This window comes from Vespula pensylvanica, chromosome 1 (assembly GCF_014466175.1).
Source record: "Vespula pensylvanica isolate Volc-1 chromosome 1, ASM1446617v1, whole genome shotgun sequence".
In the NCBI taxonomy this organism is placed as follows: Eukaryota; Metazoa; Arthropoda; class Insecta; order Hymenoptera; family Vespidae; genus Vespula; species Vespula pensylvanica.
The window spans coordinates 13,874,680-13,894,611 of record NC_057685.1 but is presented as its reverse complement, the minus strand read 5'-3'; the positions used below and the strand labels follow the sequence as shown (position 1 = coordinate 13,894,611).

The 19,932-nt window shown below is 41.6% G+C and overlaps 1 protein-coding gene across 3 annotated transcripts in view; it reads right to left on the bottom strand.

The window, feature by feature from the left end:
• Positions 1-3,166: 3,166 nt before the first annotated feature.
• Positions 3,167-19,932, bottom strand: part of LOC122633016 (follistatin-A) — a 23,299-nt gene continuing 6,533 nt past the window's right edge. Inside the window, exons 2-6 of one of the 3 annotated variants that reach the window (XM_043820449.1) lie at positions 13,288-13,476; positions 12,834-13,052; positions 11,884-12,120; positions 5,149-5,457; positions 3,172-3,663 (exon numbers count right to left, since the gene is read on the bottom strand). In XM_043820449.1, coding sequence (XP_043676384.1) covers positions 3,542-3,663; positions 5,149-5,457; positions 11,884-12,120; positions 12,834-13,052; positions 13,288-13,476 — 1,076 coding nt within the window. In that variant the 3' untranslated portion in view covers positions 3,172-3,541. Of the gene's footprint in view, positions 3,664-5,148; positions 5,458-11,883; positions 12,121-12,833; positions 13,053-13,287; positions 13,477-19,932 lie in introns of all 3 variants that reach the window. The other 2 variants (XM_043820457.1, XM_043820467.1) reach the window with 2 other exon arrangements.

The window sequence follows — 19,932 nt, the reverse complement described above, 5'->3', positions numbered from 1 at the left end:
TAATAATAATAATAATAATAATAATAATAATAATAAGAATAATAATAATAATGACGATGAAGATGACGAAGACGATAATGATAAAATAATAATTTACACAGAATTTACGTCATATATAATAATAAGTAGAGGAACTATATCATCGTAATTTTCATTCGAACTATAAGTTTCTTTCTATTCTTTTTTTTACCATATATCGTTATTATTTCTTTTTCCTTTTCCATATTTAAAGAAGACATACGCGTTAATTTTGTTTTTATACTTTTATACATATTTTTTCATTCTTTTTTTTTTTTTTTTAATTATACGTTGTCCACATTAAAACGTATTACAACGTATCTTAATTGAATGAGACTGCGGTAATATCGTCATATAGTACATATATATTTAAAGAACGCATTGAAAGAATATTAGACATACATGCACGACATCCATTTGGAAATTTCGTTATAGAAGAATCATGACACTCTTCCTCCCACGAATATAACATTGATACAAGATAAAGAGATGAATAAGGAGGGATACTATTTTCAATGTGACAAGTACGTGCCTTTTAATAAGAGTATATTGCGCGTTCGTACTTCGGTTAATCATGCTTTCATTCTCGAGTGAAAAAGAAGGAAAGAGAAAGAGAGAGAGAGAGAGAGAGAGAGAGAGAGAGAGAGAGAGAGAGAGAGAGAGAATGAAAAATTATATATATATGTACACTGCTCCAAACAATTAGAGGATCGCATATTGCAACCGTTATCACTATTAACACGGTATATTATTTTTGGGATTATAAATGCATATAATCGTCGCATAAGCGATGAAAAATCAATTCATAGTTTTCCGGATCACTTTTTTTTTCTTCCCTTTCATTCACTTGGTTAATGTTATAAATTTGGTTCATATTAGCGATCCTCTAATTGTTTTTGAACAGTTTATCTATTTATTTTTTTTTCTTTTTTGTTGTTTTTTTGTTTTCTTCCGTATTTCCTTATCCCTTCGAAAGCCCTAGCAAATCCGATTTAATAACGTTTGACTCGGCATGGCGAGTTCTCGAATCATTCTACCTCGAGCATAGAAGGGTATATCCACGTCGTAAGGTTTCTTCTTTTTCCTGGAACAGTTTTGAGACTGTCAGGAACGTTAATCGTTTCGCGACGACAACGAGAACGGCGGCGACGAGAACTCGAAGAAGTTTACATTCCAGAAATTTGTGTTCTCGTGGGATAATCAAGGAAAAAGCAAGAGGGAGCCCACAGAGTCTGAGAACAGTAAACAGAGAAAGAGAGAGAGAGAAAGAGAAAGAGGAAGAGAAAGAGAGAGAGAGAGAGAGAGAGAGACGAGTATTATTATTGTGACCGATAAATTCCTCTCGTGAAACTTTTACCTCGGATCTCGACCGTCCGCAAACTGTGTATGCTGTTCCCACTCTCTTTCTCTCTCTCTTTCTTTCTCTCTCTTTCCTACTCTTTCTCTTTCCCTCTGATATATGTCCGAGGGGATCGACGAACCATAATTCAATCGACCGCGAAATATGCGTTCCTATTTGCAGATCGTCGATTTTTCAACTCGTACGTTTACGAGCTACGAAGAGAAGAATAGAATACTTTCCGAGATATTTTTCTGGAGAAAAGAAGAGACGAAATGTTAAATCGAGACGATTGTCCCTCTTTCTCTCTCTCTCTCTCTCTCTCTCTCTCTCTCTCTCTCTCTTTCTCTCTCCCTCTTTCTTTTTCTTTTTCTTACTCTTTCTCTCTATCAGTCTCGTGGCTATCGTCGTTACGCAGAAAACAGGTAGAAAGTGGTCCTCTGGTGACGTCGCGATGTGTCAGAGGCGAGTCCTCATCGTCGTCGAGCCGCCATCGTGGCGTCGCAAAAATTCCCGAGCTCGCAACCTCGTCGTTATTAATAAATTAAGTACGACGGCGATACTACTGTCGTCAGAAGAAGGAGGAGGCACACTTTGGACGATCGAAGCTGAGAAAGAAAGGAAAAAAAAAGAAAGAAAGTTTCTTGCGTTCGAGTCATTTCGTAGTTTGGTTAAATGATGTCTTTCGATTTAGAGGTACAATTGATAATGCAACGCGTTTTACAATACCTGACGAATACATATCTAAATAATAGAGATTATAAGAGAAAAAAAGAAAAATTGTGACTTTTATTAAAGGATAATAAAGAAACGTTCGTGGATCATCGAAACATTTTTCTATGAAGAATCGCGTTCTTCTCGATCGTCCAATCGGATAGCCGTGCGTCCAACCTCGCATAAATTGAAAGAATAAATATTGATTCGCGCTAAATTACTCGTCTATCTAATGTAAATAGTAAACATGCAGCTAATTATCCTCGATAACAATGCGTGGACGAGGAGGACGTGGGAGGAAGAAAAAAGGGCTAATATTTCGCTTCCTTCGCGATCTATCGTTCTCGTCCGTGATTCGTGAATTTTTCACGCGGTCGCGTTCCACGACATTTTGAATGACGACGACGACGATGACGACGACGAAGAAAAGAAGCGAGTTTTAAGAGCGAACAGGTATAGTATATATATGTATATATTACGCCGAGAAGAGTCGTCGGTGGGACACGCGCGCGATACCTTTTATCGGCTCTTTTATTTATCATCCTTCGTGTTTTTCTCGAGCGTTCGTCGCGATCGAAGAATTCTCTTGTGGTGGTGCATCGTCGCCTCTCGTGACTCGACTTTCTCCAGATTTTATTTTCGGTGGGTGATTTTCTCTTCCAACCTTCCTCTTCCTCTTATTCTTCTTCTACTTCTTCTACTTCTGCTTTTACTTTTTCTTCTTCTTCTACTATTTCTGCTTCTATCTCTTCTTCTTATTTTTCTTCTTCTTCTTTTTCTTCTTCTTCTTCTTCGTATTCCACGTTATTCGGGGATTTAAAAGAAGTCTTCTTGATTTTCTTTCGAAAATCAAACGAGATCCTGTCTCTTTGACCGTTTATCTCACCGTACGAGTGTACCCAGCTTCTCTCCAAGAGACATACGTACGTACGTACATACGTACGTACATACATACATACATACATACATACATACATACATACATACATACATACATACATACATACATACATACATACATACATACATACATACATACATACATACATACATACATACATACATACATACATACATACATACATACATACATACATACATACATACATACATACATACATACATACATACATACATACATACAAACATACATTCATACATACATATATATGTATGCATCCTGTCTTTCCCTTTCACTCTTACATCTCTCACCGATATATACATACATACATACATGTATATATCGTATGCGTGTATATGTATATTTTTATATATATACACATATACACACACACAAATATATACATACATATCGGACATATCAAAGTCATGGAATTTTCGTGAAAGGGATCGTTCAAGACGAAAGAGGGACAATTCTTGGTTTCGATTCGTCTCGTCGTTCGCGAGGACGATTCGAGTTGGTTGCATTTTATCTATCCTACCATTCAGCGTGTTAAACCTCTAAGCGCGCTACGTCGATGCCAATGAACGATGCGGTTGGAAAGTCTGAGAGGATTCTGAGTCTACCTCTGAAATCTTCCTTTCCTCGTCAGCCAAATCTACGCCATAGTTGCTCGACGTATTGTCCTCTTCTGTAACAAAAAATTCATGTTTCGCCTCTTGCACACCTTTCACGGGTTGGTTTGTTTTATGAAAAATATGTAGGAAACAAAACGAAACAAAAAGAAGGAAAAAAGAAGACAAGAGAAGAGAAAAAAAGTAAATAAAGAACACAAAACATTCCGATCGGGAAACGAATCGTAGTCTCTTTGAATAGGCTAACACGGATCCTAATCGCGTCGACGACAAAAGAAATAGTCTATTATGAATCGATGCACGAGCGACTTTCCCACTTCCGTGTTACACGCGCAACAGGTCCTTGCATCTCTCCAACACACGCTCGCACCGGCGCGCACGAGTGCGCTAGCTGCTGCTAGGTAGAAGGGGCGAAGAGCGCGACTACTATTGTTACGTGCTTTGTCGTGCAAATCGATTTCCTACCTGCTCGTCCCGCGCTTTGCTCGACGATTGAAAACTTTGAAAAGATAGGCATAAAAAAAATAAAAAGACACGCGCGCGCGCGCGTACATACTCACACACAAAACAAAACAAAAAATAAATAAAATAAAAAAAAAGAAGAAGAAGAAGAAAAGAGATAAGAAAGAACGGTGTTACATCGAATTCGATCGCGATTTAAAGAAAAATTTGATAAGAAGTTTGAAGTGATTGGAATACATATGCGGTAACGGGAAAAGAATCCGCGAAAGAGTGCGAGAAATTTCTATTCGATTCCTTTCCGGTTCTCCGATCTCGTTGCCGGTTTCGACGCTTGGCTATTTCTCGGAGGCCGTGGTGCGTTGGTTGCGTGGGCGCGTTTATTTGCAGACGCGACTCGAGCAAGGCGAATTCCACGCTGGATTACCCTGCCGATCGGTCGTTCAAGCGGACGGCGCTTGAATGGCCCACGCCATGTTCTGAGAGTACTAGAGAAGAGAAGAGAAGAGAAGAGAAAAGAAGAGAAAGAAATAAGAAAGAAGGAAAGAAAGAAAGAAAAAGAAAAAAGAAATAAATAAAGTAAGCAAGTAAAAAAGATGGATAGATCGACGGTAGCCTAGACGAAAGTATAGACAAACAGGGAGAGCATAAGTTTTCTCGCGGTGATGTTGGTGGTGATGGTGATGGGTAGTAGTAGTAGTAGTAGTAGTAATAGTAGTAGTAGTAGTAGTAGTAATAGTAGTAGTAGTAGTAGTAGTAATAGTAGTAATAGTAGTAGTAGTAGTAGTAATGGTGGTGGTGGTGGTGGTGGTGGTGGTGGTAGTGGTAGTGGTGATGGCGAAATCTAAAATAAACGATTCGTCGTCGATCCGAAACGAGCTGGATAAAAATAAACTAAGCGTCCTTTATAGTTGGAAGCCTAGAGCACGGAATATCAACGATTCTACGAATAGAGTCTTTACTTATCTTTATGTGTGTATACGTGTATATGCGTGCATGCGTGCATGCGTGCGTGCGTGCGTGCGTGCGTGCGTGAGTGTGGGTGACGTGTAGGCTCGAGCCTCGTTGGATTGGTTGCTCACCGATATAAAGGGGAGACGTGTCGTAGGCGTTGCAGGGTCCGGCATGTCGCGTCTCGAGAACGAAGCCGGTGACGCAGGCGTCCTTGACGATGTGACACCAGCTGGGATAGGTGATGTTGTTGGTCGCGCACAGCATGGTCGTCGATGGATCTCGATCCCGATCACGATCGCGGTGCGTCCGGTTCCGGACGCGCTCCCGCTTCCGGGGGCAACGGTACGTGCAGGTCACGCAACGCGGCCGACCGGACTTTATCTCCGTCAGGCAGGTCTGCCCCTCTCGACAGCGAATCGTCGTGCAATCCGCGTTCTCTGCGGAACAAACAGGAAAAGCGCGCGACTCGTTAACCGTCACACCTACAAACCAAATGATCTATCCTATTCGATCGTTTTTATTCTACTTTCAAAGATACGAACTATTTCAAAGTTGAATAGTAAAATAAGAGGAACGATCACCGGCAAAATTGTTCTACGTACTACTCATAGCTTAACGAGGTTGCCTCGACCGCGTGGACCGTGTAGACGATTGCCGCAATAATAAGTCGTTACACCTACTTGGGTCAATAACCTACTTCTCACGGAGTGAACGGGGGGAGAAAAGGATACGGTACCTAACGACGAACTTAGCCATTTATTTCCCTTCTCTATGTCATTCTCGAAAGATTTCTTTATTTTTTCTTTCTTTCTTTCTTTCTCTTTTTTCTCTATAGGAAATAATAATAAATATTCTGGATAAGGCTACTTTAATCCGACGATAGAGAGTAACTCGATCTTCCGACCGAAAGACGCCTAGTTCTAATAGAAAAATCGTTAATAAACGACGCGTGGAACGACCCTCGTCATCGTGCTATACTCGATTAGCCTAATGCTCGGCTTCTATGTTACATACGTCTAACGACCGCGAGATCGTTCCTAGCTACGACGTTATGCAATGGCTTGGAAAGAGGGGAGGGTCATTGAACGTTCAATCTCGCATGACATTGACACAGCATCGTTAACGTCGATTGGACTGCGGGTGGTACCACGAGCTTTGTTTCCTTTTCAATTGCGTGATTCACAAAGGTACGACCCATTCCGAGAGGAGTGCCTCTCTCGTTCATCTCGCTGTATCGTGGTCGAAAGAGGAACAAAAAAGAATTTATATATATATATATATATATATATATATATATATATTCAAAAAAAGGTCGAAAATCTGGAGAAGATACGTAGTAGGTGGAAAAAGAAAGAGATAAAAGGAGTAAAAAAGGAAAAAAAGAGAAAAAAGCGAAAAGATAAATAAAAAAAATTAAAAGAGGATGAGGAAATCACTCGACGCGTTCGTTGATGGTGGCTTATCCTCGAGTGGCGCGAAGAGAATCTCGATGAGGGAAGAGAGCGAGAAAAGAGGCGGTAAAAGAGTAGAGAAGGAGAAGGAGTGTCCGAAAGGAAAGCTCGGATGGTTCGTTCCGTGCACATATTAAAGAAGGTATATTTGCAGACACGTGCACTTTCGCGCCTCGGATCTTCGAGAAAGACGATTATTTGCACCGCGACACCTCGTCGCGCTAAACCGGCTGTGGTTTGTTTACTCATTTACGTTCGCTCCTTTGGCGAGTCTCGAGAAAAAGGGGAGAAAGAAAAAAATGGCCCTTTCGAGTCTTTGGGAAATGGTAAGCGAGTCTCTCTCTCCGAAATTCACCGATATAAAACACGGGTAAATGTGTCTTGCAAGAAAGAAGAATTAGATTGGAAGTCTTATTTTTAAATTCGAGAATAATACTCGATATCGTATTATTATATAACGAGCGTTTCCTTGCACCGAAGAGCTTCCACCTTGTTTCCTCGAATCGTCTGTTCGAATCGTTGTTTGGATCGGCTCACGCGCGTGCTCGGAATATCGTTCAACGTGGTAAGAATCGACTATTATTTTCGCATACTCGATAGTGCACGTAGGGAAAGGAAGAAGAAGAAAAGAAGGAGAGAGAAAGAAAGAGAGAGAGAGAGAGAGAAAGACAGAGAGAATGACAGAAAGAAAGACAGAGAAAGAAAAAGAAACAGGAAAGGGAAGCGACAGGGATAGTCCGATAGTCAGATAGTTCGTGGACGGTTCACACTCGACTAGTAAATGCGAATAATATTTTTTTCTCCTCCTCCTCCTCTTCTTCTAGTTCCGTTGGTACGACGACGACGACGACAACGATAACGATGACGACGAGGACGACGACGACGACGACGACGATGACGATGACGATGACGACCACGACGACCACGACGACGACGACGACGACGACGACGGTGGTACAAGTACGAGGAGAAACTAGAGGAGGGAGTGTGCAACACGGAAGAAACTAATTTTCGCCCGATAGATACGTCTGGTGATATTTGCCGAGCTGTCTAACGATCGTGCGACCGAGACCGAGCTCGGAGAAACGTTTCGCGGCTATGTCATTAGCTAAAAGAGCAAGAAAATAATGCTGCGAGACGTTGCGAGACTCGGACACAGGGTGCATCGACCTACCATCATTTTTTACCGGTGCCTGGTATGCCGACCGTACGCGTACCTCCTTCTCCTTTTTCTCTCATCTTCTTCCACTCTTCCTTAGTACTTTTCGTCTCCATGCGTGTAAAATGGAATATTATTTCGAATTTAACCGATAAATTTGTTAAGGCTCGTGGCTTAGCTCGATTCCAAGCCGAACCAGTATTATTCTGTAACCAGGACGATATGTAAAACATGGTCACGGAGAGTCAGCAAGCCGTGGTTTGCATACAGCCGAAGCTTTTTTTCGCAGCTTGTTTACAGTATAGAACTGCACGATGCCGATGACAACGAACACGATGACCGTTTCGCGCATGGGAAGAGAAGGAAAGAGAGAGAGAGAGAGAGAGGGAGAGAGAGAGACAGAGAGAGAAAGAAAAAAAGAAATGCGTGGGGTTGGAATAGAAGAAACGTGAGGAAAGGAGAAGCTCGACACGCTGTAAAGAGGTATTCGAGTTGGAGGCATGCATCGATGAATGCGAACGTCCAGAGAATTCGAAGATGGCTGAGGGCATTGGAGAAAAGAGAAAGAAGTATAGAGAAAGAGAGAGAGAGAGAGAAGGGGGAGAAAAAAAGAGAAAGAAAGAGAGATTCATAAACCCTAATGCAGAATGGCCCACCTGTTCTTTTCTTTCTTTTTAGAAGTTTTCTATCGCAAGTTTGACGAATTTCGAAATTGACGAACATATTCAGGCAGACTTTGTTGCTTTAGAATAGATCTTCGAAAGCTATATGGTAGATCCTTCTATTATTCAATTTGCAAGCGAAGATCTGGTCATTTTCACGATACCAAATGTGCTTTTGTGTTACAACTACTTTTCTCGATATAACAAACATTACTCTACTATTTTATTTGACATGTTTATTAATACTATCTCATATAATTTATCGTTTGTTCTGCATAACGTAACTAATGCGTATATGCGTTCACTTACTTACGAGTCTGGAGAAATTTAGTGTAAAAGGGAATTTTTAATAAAAGTGACGAATGTAGACGCTCTCTTACAAGACTCTTCTTTCGATGCATCGAGAACGTCGTTCTTCGATATATTCGATGCGCGAGTCGACTTTCGTATCGTGATCGTGGCTTGATCGTGGCTTGATCGATGTACCCCGAATTCACGAAACGCACCGTCGTTATTTTTAGTTCTGAGAAAGGTGGGAGGAGAAAGGGACAGAGAGAGAGAGAGAGAGAGAGAGAGAGAGAGAGAGAGAGAGCCGTTAATGTCGTAAACATAAAAGAGTGCGTGTCCTGGGCTCGAAAGAGAGAAAGAAAGAAAGAGAAGGAGAGAGAGAGAGAGAAAGAAAGAGACGCGAGTTTGCGTGGGCGCTCGCCCGGTGCGTGCATGCGTGCGTACGGTGAACGACCGTAGGGCAAGGACGTCACAAGGACACGCCCTTACACACGTTCGCTTCGAGCTGGCGCACGTTATTGCGCGCGTTTGTACAAATATTCTCGATGCAAGTCGTCCGCCATAAAACGTTTTTGAATCTTTGATACCGTTCGATAGCAAATTCTTCACAGTATTTCCAACGTTCTTCTTATCCTTTTCTCTTTCTTTTTCTTTTTCTTGTTTAACAATTATTTGAAAGATATTACGATTAAAACGATAATGGGAATGATTAGAAATTGAAACGATTTCAGAAGACAAAAATTTTGTTTGTAACGTGGATGGAAAATATCGGTCGGTCGGTCGGTCGGTGGTTGAGCGTTCCACGCTTAAAAGCAAGAGCAAGAGCAACAGCAGGAGGAACCGCTTGGGCCGCTCTCCCTCTGTCAGCGCCAAGTGCAAGCACCTCGCGCTCGCGATTCTTAAAATAACGCACGCACACGCTCGCGGCTGTTACACGCGGCACCTATCGAAAAGAAGGAGATGGAGAAGAAAAAAGAGAAGAAGAGGACGAAGACGAAGAAGAAGAAGAAGAAGAAGAAGAAGAAGAAGAGAGGGAGGAGGATGACGACGAAATTGAAGAGAAAGAGGTGGAGGTCGAAGTCGATGAGAAGGAGAGTCTTCCTTTCTTTTTCTTCTTTCTCTTCTTCTTCTTCTTCTTCTTCTTCTTCGAGGCTTCTACAGTGCGAAGCGATAGGTTAAGAGCCGACCAGCTGCTGCCTCCTGGCCATTTAAATACAATGACGTCCACGACCACGACGACGACGGCGTCGACGAGGACGAGGACGAGGACGAGGACGAGGACGAGGACGACGAGGACATAGCTGTTGCGAGAAGAAACGTGCGCGCGACCGATTGGCGTGGGCGGGGTTACGCGCGCGTGAGGAGTCCCTCGATCCTTCTTCTTCTTTTTCTTTTTCTTCTTTTTCGTCTTCTTCTCTTCCTCCTCCTGCTGCTGCTCTTCCTCCTTGTTATTAGCATTCCGCGTTACTTGCGCGAATCGGCGAACGAAACGGTCGCGGGATTATATAGCTCAAAGGCTATAAAGGGTGCAGTTATGCGATCCCAAAAGTTTACATCGTTCGCGATCAACGATGTGCCATTGACTTTCACCTTTTTATAACTTCTTTGCACTTTTGATTTTATATCGTTTGATCGGTGCATTCGTCATCGCTCGTCTTCTCTTTCATACATCTTTAAATATGTTTCCACGAAAAGTGCTTTCACGAGCAAATTCGTCGGATAATCGACTCGAACTTTTTATTGGTAATACGCTTGAGGTTAACGAACGCCTTCTGACACCAGTCACGCGTCCGGCTATCAGCTGTTTCGACTACGCCAGCTGGGACCGTTGACATGCATTTCAATTATTTCTGCTCACGATGGTATGCACTTTATAAATAGGACTTGGTAACATTCCAGACCTTGATGAAATTATCCGATAGTTCGATTTTGGCACCCGGAACAACGAAATTGTTCTTACAATGAGGATCGAGATCGATGATATTTAAGATCTCGTCGTATTTTCATCTTTTATCGTACGTAAGGAACTGTGTCAAGATGAAGCAGAGGGTATCCATCCATATCGAGAAATTTATATCCTACTTTGAAAAACAGTAAAGAAAATAAAGAATCAAGGAACGAATCGGTGGTAACGATCTTTCTCGTGAAAAGTTATTACGCACGATCGACTTCCCGACGAGATGGTAATTTTCTAGTCAGACAGATCGAGGCGGTACTTGAATCAAAGGGTCGATAAAAGCTATAGATCTCTTTTCTCGAGAAGAAGGTGATTTTGTTTGAAAATGATATTTATAGAGAGAGAGAGAGAGAGAGAGAGAGAGAGAGAGAGAGAGAGAGAGAGAGAGAGAGAGAGAGAGAGAGAGAGAGAGAGGAAAAGAGATAAGTAGATAGATAGATAGATAGAGAGAGAGGGAGAGAGAGAGAGAGAGAGAGAGAGAGAGAGAGAGAGAGAGCCGGAACAGGAAGAGAACAAGGAACATAATGACGGAAGGATGTACGGACGAGTGACAATTGTATCGTCAGTGCCGAGTAATTAACGCGCCATCGAATCGGAAAGCTTTACGTGAGCGCGACGAACTACATCATCTCTCTTCCAGACTGACTTCTCTTTTTGTCTTTTTGATTTCAAATGGTTTGCATGGTTAATACGGAAGATCCAGAAAATGATGTTCATCTTACCTCCACCCTTCTTTCTCCCTCCCTCTCTCTCTTTTCTCTCTCCCTATCTTTCTTTTGCGCGCACGCTCTCTCTTCTTTTTATAATTTTTTGTTCTCCCTCGCCTACCCGCCTGCAGATCGCGTCTCGGTCGACGAACTTCCTGGAACGATCTTGCGATTGCCTCCCGATGTTTTTTACCACCGTCTCTTTTCCCTTCTTTCCTTTTTGGATCCTCGCGCGGGACGTTGGATACTCGCGGAATGCACCGACCGACGTTCATAATCGCAGATTCCTCCTCGCTGCATTACTTCTCCTCTCTCTCTCTCTCTCTCTCTCTCTCTCTCTTTCTTTTTATTTCGAGCAGCGTATCTCATCCATCGAGGATGATCGTTTCCAGAACATATTTCGCTCGTAAAAATATCTTCCCCGTTCGTCGACTTTACTCAGTTCGCGAGATATTACGAAACAAGATGTTCATCCTTTGTTCCGGAAATTCCGCGAGTATACGAATTCTCTCGAGCAATAATCGACTAACCGGCCGAGATCTTTTTGATTGCGAAAAGAAGGGATGATATTGGATGATAGGGTTGTTGTAGGGATAAGTAGTAAGAAGAAGACGGATAAGAATAAAAGGGTAGACTCACGTTTGCAGTGGCCCTTATAGGCGACCGGAATGGCGCGACCCGCGCGGCAGGCGGCGAGTCGCAGGTGGCAGGCACTCTTGTAGGTGTTTCCGTCGGCCCCGCAAACGGGGCGCGCGGCTGCGAGCTGGTGCGAGGGCGCTTGCGGGCACCTGCGGGCGCACCTCACGCAGTGAGGACTTAGGTTCTGGTCCAGCAGGCAGCTCCGACCTTGGCCGCACCGGACCCGTGCGCACGAACCTGCTCGACACTTTACACGTTATTACGCACGGTCGTAAACCGCCCGTGTCGTCCTAGACGTATCGCGTTTTTCGTTAGAGTTTCTACTATTTTGCATATGTTTTAATCTATCCTTATTTAAAGTTCTCGCTTCCTCGCTCTTCCTTGCTTTCTCTTTACTCAGCCAAGTTGTCGATGATTACCCCGAGAAAAATGGATTACAGAGTCTGCGCCTCAACGCAGGTGAAAATAACGAGCCGGAAGGCTACGACGCCTCGACGACGTTAGCCGATTATCCCTTTCGGAATCATTGATCTTACCGGGCTTCGAGGCTTATGTAATTTGCGACGCTCCGTTTCGTCGAAACCGTTTGAGGTTTTACGCCTTCCTACGCGGTGCAACCCCTCGAGCGTCTAACCCGATATGCCTGGCGCATTTACTTTTCCATTTATTCTTTTTCTCTCTCTATCGTTATCACTTTTTCCTCGGTATATCATCGACCATTTTCAACTATACTTTTTATCGAATAAATTACCTCGATTTGTAGAAGCGATATAAAAGTGAAAGGGATCCTGTTCTATGATATGACGTTTTATTATTTTTTCTTTCTTACTTAAATTATTCATATTTGAAATCGATCGGACTCGTACTGTTACTACTCGGGCTGCTAAAAGAACGTCATACTATGTAGTCACCTTAAAAAAAAAAAAATGTCTCGGTTTATACATACTCACTTTGGCAGTGGCCGGTGTAGGCAACGGCAAGTTCGTGGCTCCCCTTCTTACAAGCTCGCTTCTTGAGCCTGCACAAGCTCTTATAACTCCTTCCGTCCGTTCCGCAGACCGGGCCACCCCCTCTCGGTGCTTTGCATTCGGGGCTACAGACGCATCGAGGCCTTCCCCTCCGCACCACGCACTTTTTCCCTTCCTCGCATTTCACTTCCGCGCAACTCTCTGCGAACAAACGATACGTGCCCTTTTCTTTTTTTTTCTTCTTTCTCTTTCTCTCTCTCTCTATATCTATCTATCTATCTATCTATCTATCTATCTCTCTTTCTCTCTCTACCTTTTAAAGACCATTCTTCCACTCTTCGTCCTATTAAAACTTTCCGATTTGGAATTTTAAGTTAATTTTCTTTCTTTCTTTCTTTCTTTCTTTTTCTTTTCTTTTCTTTTCTTTTTTTTTTACCTCTGCAAGGTCGACATTGAACGCCACCTCCGAGAACTCTCCAAAAGAAAAGACTTCCACTGTCCAAATCTTCATCCGAGTAAGCCGTTGCAGCAGCCGCATTCGACGCGCAACAATCTTCTCTCGTGACACCTTGAGACAATAATTCCTTGCAGCGGCCATTGCTGATCGATGACCAACAGATACCACCTGTAATAAATCAACGACCGTCGTACGTAATATCTTTTAAAAAAGGACTTTTAATATCGTTTTATTTTTAATACCGTTCCATGTCGAAATGTTCTTTCATAAATTCATATATTCATCTAATACTTTTCATAACATTTTCTACGTAAAAGATCCCGGAGATTTTGCATTAGATTTTACTCTTATTAGAAAGTATACATATTAGTCTTGTAAATGTGTCAAAAAAGAAATCTTACAGACGGTTTAAATAAAGTCTGAAAAATTGAGTACCAGTCAATGTGTTAATAAACTAGATAGATAATAATCTCACAGAGCAAAGGCACTATGTAGTCCAAGTTATATTGGTACGAAGGATTTTGTATTACTTTCTATGGTTCAAAGTTCATACACAGAACTCTCATAATTTTCTCTGAGCAATTCATTCGTTCGTATTCAATAGAGATTTACATGTTTCACCGACCATTTACTTGCTAATATTCTTGTTAGAATCTATGAAAAAGTAGAACGAGGTCTTTTCTCGCCTTCCTTGACTATTATAGTATTGGTTAGTAACAAAAATTATGTATATCTTGTTCCACTCCCTTTCTCGATATTTCTTGTCACACAATGCCATTTTTTCTTGTTTTTTTTTTTCTTTTTTTTTTTCTTCATTTGATAAAAAACTTTAATTCAACGATAAGTTACGAGCATAATATTTCGAGAGAGTAGACAAACAAGATTTTCCATCGCTAAGCCGAGTATTTTTGTTCTCCGGGCGAGTAGCATACACGGATGTCTTGCAATATTCTAACCACAAGTTCGGAACAGACGACATTGTTTACTGAACTCTTGAGAGAGAGTAGCCTTTAAGGATTCCTATTCTCGATGTACATAAACGCGTCGAGACATTCGCGACATTCCTACGAGATCGTACGGTGTCGGTAATGTCGACATGTTTTATATTTTTAGTCTATGTATGGTCAACAGAAAGTATTCAGAAAGATGTTCGAAAGTTTTCCTATATTTCAGAAAGATCATCGAGGAATAAACGATCCGATTGGTTACTTCGTTCGGATCAATACATAGTTCATTCGTATGACCCTTTTCTTAGATGTTAATCGATCGGTCGACTATTTCAATGGGTTAATTAATTCGAATTGAAAGGAACAATAGAAAAAATAGGTCGGAGAAGGAGCAACAATAGTAATCGAAATGCTTACGTCACAACAAGACGTGTTTCGTATAACTATTGAAAAACATGTTTGAAAGTTTTCCTATATTTCAATATGGTCATGAAGATCCATGAATGATCCATTCGCGTCATTCGCTTAGATCAATGCAATTCAATCGTATTATCCTCCTCGTGGACATTAATCGATCGGTCGAGAATTTCAACGGGTTAATTGATTGGAATTGAAAGGAACAATAGAAAAATAGTTCGGAAAGGAACACACAGCGATAGTAATCGAAACGTTAACGTTGCAACTTCCGGCAATCTCAAAGACGAAGTTACATGACGCGAGTGGTCCGTCCGTACGAGTGGCCTGTTTGCGTTCGTTGTTCCTTTCGAACCTTCCTGAAAAGGCCGCGAGATGCCGGCGGAGAAAAGAGAAGTCAGAGCGCCGCGACGTCCCTGAGAGACAATGGAACACCTCGGGCGGCGATTAATCACCGTGCGATAATGCAATCGGAAAGCAACGTTCCAAGAGTACGAAAGAGAGCGAAAGAGAGCGAGAGTCTCGATGTGGTTCGCCAAAGCCGGCTTTCTGCTCGGCAAAATGCACGTAACGTTGTCCGTGACTCTTCTGTCTCTTTCCCTCTCTCTCGTTCCTTTTTGCTTTTCTTTTTCGGTGTATAACTCCCTCTCGCTCAATCTGCCTTCGGGATAAGAGTCGTTCTTTCTCTTTCTCTCTTTCTCGCTCTCTTCGCTCGAGAATCGAGCAAGAGCGGTTATTCGTTTCTCGGTACCGATCGAGTCACGATCGAGCGATTGGTTTAGCACGCGATCGGCTCTCGATCATTCTTCGATTCTTCCTCCGTTCATGTTCTTCAAAACAACCCCCTCTTACGAATACGATCGGAATTCAGAATATAATTCCCTCTTCGATCCTATCTTCGATGTTATTAAAACCGGAAAGGATGTTTGTTTTATTAGACGAGGGAAATCTTTTCTTTTTTCTTTCTTTCTTTTTTTTTTTTTTTTCTTCGATGGAGATAATAATAATGAAAAAAAGAAGCAAGAGAAAGAGAGAGAGAGAGAGAGAAATAGAAAAAAGAAAAAGAAGAACGTTCGAGTTACCTCGCGTGCGTTAGTTTTAACGGTGGCGATAGAATGCCAGAGAACGAATATAAAACGGGAGCGAGTTTGCTGGCTCGACGCCCGTTTTTGCTACTGACCTCTCTTAACGCATCACGAGAATCTTTTCGCACGGTCGAAAACCAACTGGCCAAACTATTTTTGCATTCGTCGAAGCGTAACGAAAGAGAGACGCGCCGTCCATCTTCTCTCTTGCTCGATTTTCAAATTTTCCTAGCTGAAACGATTATAACGAAGCTCGAGAAAGATCATTAGGCTACAACGATAACTTAATTACGTCGAGATAATCGTAACTCTATTAATGAAAATAAAACGATATGCTCGATATAAATTTATAGCGTTGAGATGAGCTATTATAGAAGCGACTAGTTGCTTGGCCACTTGCCGCGAGCATAGATCGAAGCCTATTACTTTTTCCAGACACGGTATTGTAAACACAACTGTCTGGCTTATGTTAGGACGCGATGTGCGTCGTATGAACGTTTATAAACGTTCCGGATCTTCTTCTTCTTCTTCTTCTTCTTCTTCTTGGCGGTGATCCCTGTTTTATAAAAAAAAAGAAAAAAAAAAGAAAAAAAGAAACGAAAGAAACAATAAAAAAGAAAATAAAATGAAATAAAAAAAAAAAAAAAGAAAAATAAAAAAGAAATACATAAACTAGCTTCTTACGGTGCAGCATTGCTTAAACCGTGGAAATATTTGTCTATGCGACTTTAAATGTCTTTTTTTTTTGTTTTGTTTTTTTCTTTTTCTTTTTTTTTAAATTTCAGAGCATTTATTTGATCGATCTAGAATGACTACTTATGGTTAGATAGAAAAACCGAAAAGTCGAGTAAATCTAATCGTTCGGAAGAAAGATTCGATGACCGAGTTGAAGACAGGAAGGAAGAAAAAGGTTCGTCCACCCTCGTTCGTTCTCCTTGTAGCATCGAGAAGCTCGTAAATTATGCCAACGCACGTGGTGATTCACGCACGATCACACCGCGTTTAAAGTTTAACAGTTAGCTTAGCCGGTTGCGCAAGACTAAAGCACCGTTCACAATGATCTCATAGTATTGTATATACCAGAAGCATCAAGAGATTCTCTCCCTGAGGTTTACTAATTTTGAGAGCAACGCCGAGGAACCGCCGTCATCTCAAAGAATCTTTCAAGGATGCTTCTCTTGCGCAAGAACCAATTCCATCATACGTTCGCCTTCGCCTACGCGCCTTCGATCGCGATATTTCGAGATCTCCACGTTGACGTTCCAAGGAATCTTTGCTTTCGATGCAAGCTAAACGTTCTTTTTTTTTTTTCTTTCTTTCTTTTCATTTGCGAAGGTTTTCTTTTTTTTTTCTTCTTTCTTTTTTCTCTTTTAACTTCGACGAATTACGATCTACTAATCTTCTCTAAAACGTCGTAACTCTTTCGTTCGAGAAAGCAAATCTGTTTTGTCTTTCTTTATTTTTTTTATTACCTTCTTCTTGCTTTCTTTTTATTTTTTCTTTTTGTTTTCTTATTTATCTATTTATTTTTCTCTTAGTTTTAAACCCGTCTTCTTTTTAAACGTCTCTTCTCGAAAAGATGACTATAAAATTTCCTATTAGTATCGCGTGCACTACGATAAATGAGACCGTTGCTCGTAAGAGAAATTATCGGCGTCTTGTTACGGCCGCCAAGCCTTGTTTGCCACAAGTACCTTATGTAATAATCGATACGATCGATCACAATACGATCGGTACGCCACCGATACTTGAGATACTGGTGAACTTGTAAAAAAAAAAAAAAAAGAAAAAAAGAAAGAAAAAAGAAAGAAAAAAAATAACGTCGGCAAATCTGGAAGAAAATCCATGTAATAATTCGCAAAGTCTATATACCTGACGGTTATACAAAGTATCGGTTTTACGCGTCGTTGACTCATTAGCCAACTTTTCGTCATTCCGCTTGAAATCCATAAAACGTGTATCGACCAAGGGATATCCCTCGAGTAGTGGCCCTTATACGGATTTACGACGTAATAAAAGTTTGACAATTACTCCCCGGCTTTCTTTCAGGGAAAGTAAATTGTGAATTATAACGTGATTCGTTATCGTTTCGATGAGAGCATTATGGTACTTAACGCTACAACCTTGTCAAATCGTTAGGATGTAGAACTTATGAAGAGAAACAAATAATTTGTACGAGGAGTGTACGGGGACAGTTTATTATTAATTTTAAGAATCTTTCGTTTGTGTAAAAATCGAAACATTATCGATTGTGCTCCGTCCATTCATTTTAACTTATTTTCTTAAGTTTCAATTTTTTCAGTCGAATTTAACACAGAAAGAGAGATTTTCAAGGAAGGTGGTTCCTGTCTCTCGTTCGGAGAACAACTCGAGCGTCGTACGTAGGAAGGAAGGGAACGGTCGTAGCGTGGCGAAGGCGACGGAACTATACACCTTGTTACGGAGCGAAAAGGAAAGTCTGGCAAAGGCGAAGCATTAATTCCCAGCCACGCGGCGTGTCTAGACCGCGACACAGCCACCGTTTGGCCCAGTTACGCCCTTCTTCCTCCTCCATCCTCCCCCTCGCTCCGTCATCCCCACTCCTGACTCTCTCGTACACGCACCCTTTACTCTCCAGCCTCTTCTGTTGGCTACTCTATCTTTCCCGTAGCCGAGAGAGCAAGAGAGAGAGAGAGAGAGAGAGAGAGAGAGAGAGAGAGAGAGAGAGAGAGAGAGCAGAACGAACGAAGAGCGGCTAAGCATACTTCTTACTCGTCTAAACGTTCGCTCACATCGAAAGCTTCGCTGTATTTCGCTTACTTTTCCCTATTCGAATTCATTACTTAGTCTTACAGCAAAGATTTCAGAAAAGAACTAGCAAAGGGTAGTGCAGTTCCTTGTTCCACAATGTTTTTGCATAATAGATAACTTAGTTACCCGGCGAAATATCTTCAAGGGAGATGGCGAAGATCCTTTGAAATGCATAAGGATATCCATCTCCAGGGTTGACGTTTAAACGTATGACGCCCACGTGTTTCGAATGCTCGAGAGAAACGATTGTCAAGGTCGAACCATTCGTTATCGCGATTCATGAAGGTACATATCTACGTGCGAAACAACCGCTTTAGGGTCGTTTAAAGGAGATGGCGTCGAGCGAGAAGAAGGTTCTCAACTGTGTCTTACCTTACGCTCGAACGATAGTCTTCTCGTATAACGAATTTGATTGGTGACAAAAAGCGAAAGGTTGGAATGGGAAAGGGATATAGGAAAGTGATCGAGACACGACGGGATCGCTGAATTTGGATATTGATTTCACAAAGTGATCGTCGATAAAGAAGAAAGGAAAAAAGATCAAAGAAAAAGGAATAAGGAAAATCTCTCGATCTTAATACGCGTATCATAAAATACTTTCACGACTCGTTCAAGCAGCGTGCAATATGCGATACGCGAATCAGTCGTATACCAGATACGGCACCAAAGGATGTTAAAGGCACGTTTAGATTTGTTCATCGAACGTACGAGCATATCGCACGAAGCACCGGTGGCGACGAGCCGACGATTAAATGCTAAACACGGCGATACCTTCCCTTTTAGAAGGCTTTACGCGTTTTCTTCTTCTTCTTCTTCTTCGTCTTCTCCTTCTCTCTCTCTTCAACGATTCCGATGAAACATTCATTAGGATCGTTTCGGTGGTACCTAATGTCGGATTCCGAACATGTGGACGATTTAGAAACGTACGTTTCAAAGACAATGATTTTTGATTTAACAGGCGATGTCGAAAGATACAAGATTTTTTATCGACCTCGATAACTAGCGTCAATATCGTGGCCTCGAAAGATCTCGATGACTTTTTCCGTTAAAGCCAGACGTTAAGTTGATCGATCTTGAGAATGCGTTTCGATACCTTGCAATCCAACATTGCGGTTAAGCGATCTATCTAACCATATACGTAGCGTACAATTGCATGTGTACGCGTGAGACAAGCCTCGGATAAAAAGAAAATGAATAATCTTATACGTTATGATTGAAACGAAACGATTTGATTTTAATATCAAAAGAACGAAGGCAAGAACAGTACTATCGTGGATACAAAGACTCGATTAATTATAAGTCCTGTCCAGTTGAGGAACCGAAAGCGAAAACAAGTATTTCCGGGGGAAGTATCGAGTCACACTTGGTTGAGCACCTGCGTCTTCTCG